The 4,532-nt window shown below is 36.9% G+C and overlaps 1 protein-coding gene across 4 annotated transcripts in view; it reads left to right on the top strand.

The window, feature by feature from the left end:
• The window catches only part of LOC144043505 (mitogen-activated protein kinase kinase kinase 7-like), a 97,423-nt gene extending 94,183 nt beyond the window's left edge, over positions 1–3,240 (top strand). For 3 of the 4 annotated variants that reach the window (XM_077557382.1, XM_077557251.1, XM_077557470.1), the window contains one exon: positions 1,593–3,240. In XM_077557382.1, the coding sequence (XP_077413508.1) occupies positions 1,593–1,761 (169 nt within the window). In that variant the 3' untranslated portion in view covers positions 1,762–3,240. Of the gene's footprint in view, positions 1,377–1,592 lie in introns of those variants that run through there. The other variant, XR_013291126.1, reaches the window with a different exon arrangement.
• Positions 3,241–4,532: the final 1,292 nt, after the last annotated feature.

The following is a 4,532-nucleotide window of genomic DNA, read 5'->3' as shown; positions in this document are numbered from 1 at the left end:
GTAACGTTGTGGGATTTGCAAGCGACAATTGCAACACCATGGTTGGAAAGAAAAACTCTGTCTTGTCTAGGATAAAAGAAAAAAATGGGGCTGTTTTTAGTGTTGGATGCATTTGTCATCTTGGCAATCTGTGTGTCAAAGATGGACTGAAGACATTGCCAGTAAACATAGATGACTTGCTGGTGGATATATTTTATTTTTTTAAAAATAGTTCCAAACGAATTGAGGATTTTAAAGAGTTTCAGGACTTTACAAATTCCGAGCAAGAAAAAATCCTAGAGCATTGTCCGACACGATGGTTGTCTCTGCAAAAAGTGGTTGAAAGAACATTGTCTCAGTACGAAGCACTCAAAAGCTACTTCGCTAGCCATGCGGATGTTGAAAGGGCAGGTAAAGTGAAAAGCATCCATGATCGACTTCAAGACCCTGTTACTCTCCTCACACTCCACTTCCTCAGCTTCATCCTGCCTCAAATAAATCAATTCAATATTGTGTTCCAAACAGAGGCATGTATGATTGGAGATTTGCTACCAGAAATGGAAAGACTCTTAAAGAAACTCTGGTGAAATTTGTGCAAATGGAACATGTCAAATCTGCTGATAGCCTGCTGGCAGTTGATTATACAAACAGATGCCTGCAGCATGAAGATAGCAGGCTTGCTGTTGGCTTGGGCACCAGGGCCCTCTTCCAAGACACCAATGAGGAGGATGAAATCAGGCAAAGCATCACACCAGCCATGCAAGCAACTTTTTTTTCCTCTGTTCGTGCCTTCTACGAGGCTGTTGTAACTAAAATGATACAAAAATTTCCATTTGAGAATACAATACTGAGTGACTTGGTGGTGTTGGACCCAAGAAAGAGAGAGATGTTGGATTACACAAGTATTGTTAAGCTTGCAAACAAGTTTACACCAGACTTTGATCAGGAACAATTAAAAGATGAATGGGAAGACTATCAACTAATACCTGATGATCTTCTCCCTCAGAAAAGTCAGGATGGACAACCAATTCGTCCAGAGACATTTTGGCCTCATGTGTTCAAAATGAAAACTGGTTTGGGGCTGGATCGCTTTCCACTGATGAGAAAGATGTATCTAATTTTACTCAGCCTTCCTCACAGTAATGCTGATAGCGAGCGGGTTTTCAGCCATGTGAGGAAAATTCATACAGAGTACAGAAAGACAATGGGAACAGACACTCTTACTTCTTTATTACAGATGAAATTGAACTGTGACAACTGTTGCTCACAAGTGAGACCCTCATTAGAGCAGATAAAGTCTGCTAAATCATGCACATTGGCTTACAATAGGAAGCACTGAAGGCACAGTTTATTGCATTGTAAACTTTTTAAATTGAATAAAAGACTTTGTATGCAAATTACCTTTGTTATTTCTATTACACTGTCTGGTTACCGCGAGTAAACATGCGTCGTACGGTGTTTGTAAGGTTTTTTTGGGGTTTGTAAGGGGAATCATAATCATTTATAAGGGCAGTTATCGGCAGAGGTTGACAGGTATGATATATATATGAAAGATGATGATTATTTGAAACATGAAGTACAAGTGACACGGCTTTATGTTACTTTCTGTCTAGGCAGGAGTTGATCTCAGAGTTGGAAGAGGGCCAGAGAGACCACCAGACATCATCTCGGCTCATGCAGGAGCACAGCAAACTGCTGGAGGACAACAGCAGCCTTTCCGCCTACTGTCAAAGCCTCAGAAATAAACTGAGTCTGATAAAAAAGTCAGGACCAACAACATAGCTCAGGCCAAACAGACAGACTCCGTGAACTGACCTGGATTTGGGGAAGTCTGTTGGCCTGAAAAAAACAGGCGTGCATCTCGTCATTGATGGTGAAGTGATTCTCACAGCTGACTTGTGGGATCGATTCCCACTCAATGACGTGTTGAGTGTGAATGGTTGTCTGTCTCTGATTGACTGGTGAGCAGTTTAGAGTGTAGTCATGTCAGCTGGGACAGGCTCCAGCTCCCTGCAACCCTGAACAGAAAATCAAAGGATGGACTTTCAGTACCATCTCCTCTAACAGTATTGGTCCAAACACATGTGTGGGAGTTAAGGGTAAAGTAATTATGTTGGTGTTAGTCCCTGTTTGTTCCCAGTCTTGTGTTTGCCAAGAAAATATGAGTGACAGCATAACCTTTATATTGGGATTGCCTTTAGTCTCTTTTATCTCCATTGATTATAGGTCATCCAAAAAATTGTCCATCACTGGGTCAGTATTAGTAATCAGTGCCCAGTTGTTCTAAAGCTGTGATCTGGATCAGAACTACCCAATTTTTGAAATCCCTGTTCTTGCTATCCAAGATCCCGTAATTCGTTTTCATTTTATTCCAATTGATGTGTTAATTAATCACAAAAAATTGTCGCATTAATCATGTGGTAATGCACAATTAACGCAGTCATATTCATTGCAAGACGAGCAAGCTTTAATTGGTGGCTCTTATTTTTAGGGGGACTTAAAAAACACGCACAATAAGGTTCTGCGATAGAGCTGACTAAACGAGCGTGCGCTTTGAAGTTTTCAAAGTTTCCTTCAATTAATTGCACATGCACGGAGAAGGGAAGAATGCGGGTGGAGGTAAGAGTTTGCATTGTCCATGTTTTTGGTCGGTGGTCAGGTCAATGCAAGGCATTGCTTAAATTCTGAGCAATAAAATAAGATATGCATTCAAGTAAAGAGTTTTTTTTCCTATGACATTCAGAAAATGTTTTCATGTCAAAAATATTATAATTACAATAAATATATATTGCTTAAATTCTGAGCAATAAAATAAAATATGCATTCAAGTAAAGAATTCGTTTTGCCTATGACATTCAGAAAATGTTTTCATGTCAAAAATATAATTACAATAAATATATAATATATATATACTTTTTTTTTGTTATTTTAAATTCTTCAAGTAATTAACTGATTAGAAGAAGAGTATGTGAGTGCTGCATTGGATCAAAAAAATGTTGAAGACATCATAATATCAAAATTTCAAATTTGGTGGGCACAAAATGTTGATAAAAAGCATTTTTAATTAAGTGATTAATCATTAATCTAAATTCTGAGATGTGATCTGATATATATACACACACATCCATCTTCTTAACCGCTTGTCTTCACAAGGGTGTGGGGGCCGCTGGAGGCTATCCCAGTTGACTTCAGGCAGTAGGCGGGGGTACACCCTGAACCGGTTGTCAGCCAATCGCAGTATATATATATATATATATATATATATATATATATGTGTATATATGTATATATATGTATATATATGTGTATATATGTATTTATATATGTATATATATATATGTATGTATTGATATATGTATATATATATATATATATATATATATATATATATATATATATATATATATATATATATGTATACAGTGCTCAGCGTAAATGAATGCACCCCCTATGAAAAGTAACATTCTAAACAATATCTCAATGAATACAAAAACAATTTCAAAAATGTTGGACCAAGTTTAATATACATCTGGTTAACTTATAACATGAAAGTAAGGTTATAATATAAATTAGATTGCACATTTTTCAGTTTAACTAAAATAAGGGTGATGCAAAAAATCTAAGTCTAGTACTTTGTATGGCCTCCACAATTTTTAATCGCAGCACAGCTTCTAGGCATGGAATGAACAAGCTGGCAACATTTTGTTGCATCAATCTTTTCCCATGCCATTCAAGAATGGCCTCTTTTAGAGACTGGATGCTGGATGGAGAGTGATGCTCAACTTTTCTCTAATTCTCTCTCTCTCTCGCTCTCTCTCCATATATATATATATATATATATATATATATATATATATATATATATATATATATATATATGTATGTACAATTTATGCATATTCGCACCAAATGGACAAGTGGCCTCATTCACTAAAAAATATAAAGAAATGTTCTTACTCTGCGTATATGCGTTCAATTTTCTTCTCACCACCATGTGAATGTTGGTAAATTAGAATTCATTCGAAATGTGAGTGAGCTTGAACAAATGTGTCGCATTGTATAGACGTTTACTGGCACCTAAGGGTTGTGAAAAGGTCTTCATTCCAACATGACATTAAATGTCAAATGTTTTTTACATACTTCTTCCTCATGGATCAAGGGACCGATTAATATGTTCCAGACATTTTAGTGTCAGAATTTCAGCGTGCATCCTTGTTTATATCCTTGGATTGTTCTTGTAGTTTTGAGAAGTATGTTCAGTAAAATTTCATGTGATATACCTCCTACGATTCGCTCTCTTTGACTCCACAAAACATGATCATCGCCACACAAAGGTGTTTTCAGCTTTCGTTGATTATGGTGGCAACAAATGGACAAAAGCGTTTTGCTTTGAATGAAGACCACGTTTCCCAGGAGGACCTGCGCACAGCGTCGCGTGAAATCCTCATATAACAGTAGCCTAGAGTTGGATTGAAATGCATTTCTGTTTGTAGTGGCTGTGTGAAGGATGAATAGCGATGAGGTAATCTATTTTCACATTTTTCTTTCTACAG

This window comes from Vanacampus margaritifer, chromosome 1 (assembly GCF_051991255.1).
Source record: "Vanacampus margaritifer isolate UIUO_Vmar chromosome 1, RoL_Vmar_1.0, whole genome shotgun sequence".
NCBI classification, from domain to species: Eukaryota; Metazoa; Chordata; class Actinopteri; order Syngnathiformes; family Syngnathidae; genus Vanacampus; species Vanacampus margaritifer.
The sequence above is the reverse complement of the archived record's forward strand: the minus strand, read 5'-3'. Positions and strand labels throughout refer to the sequence as shown.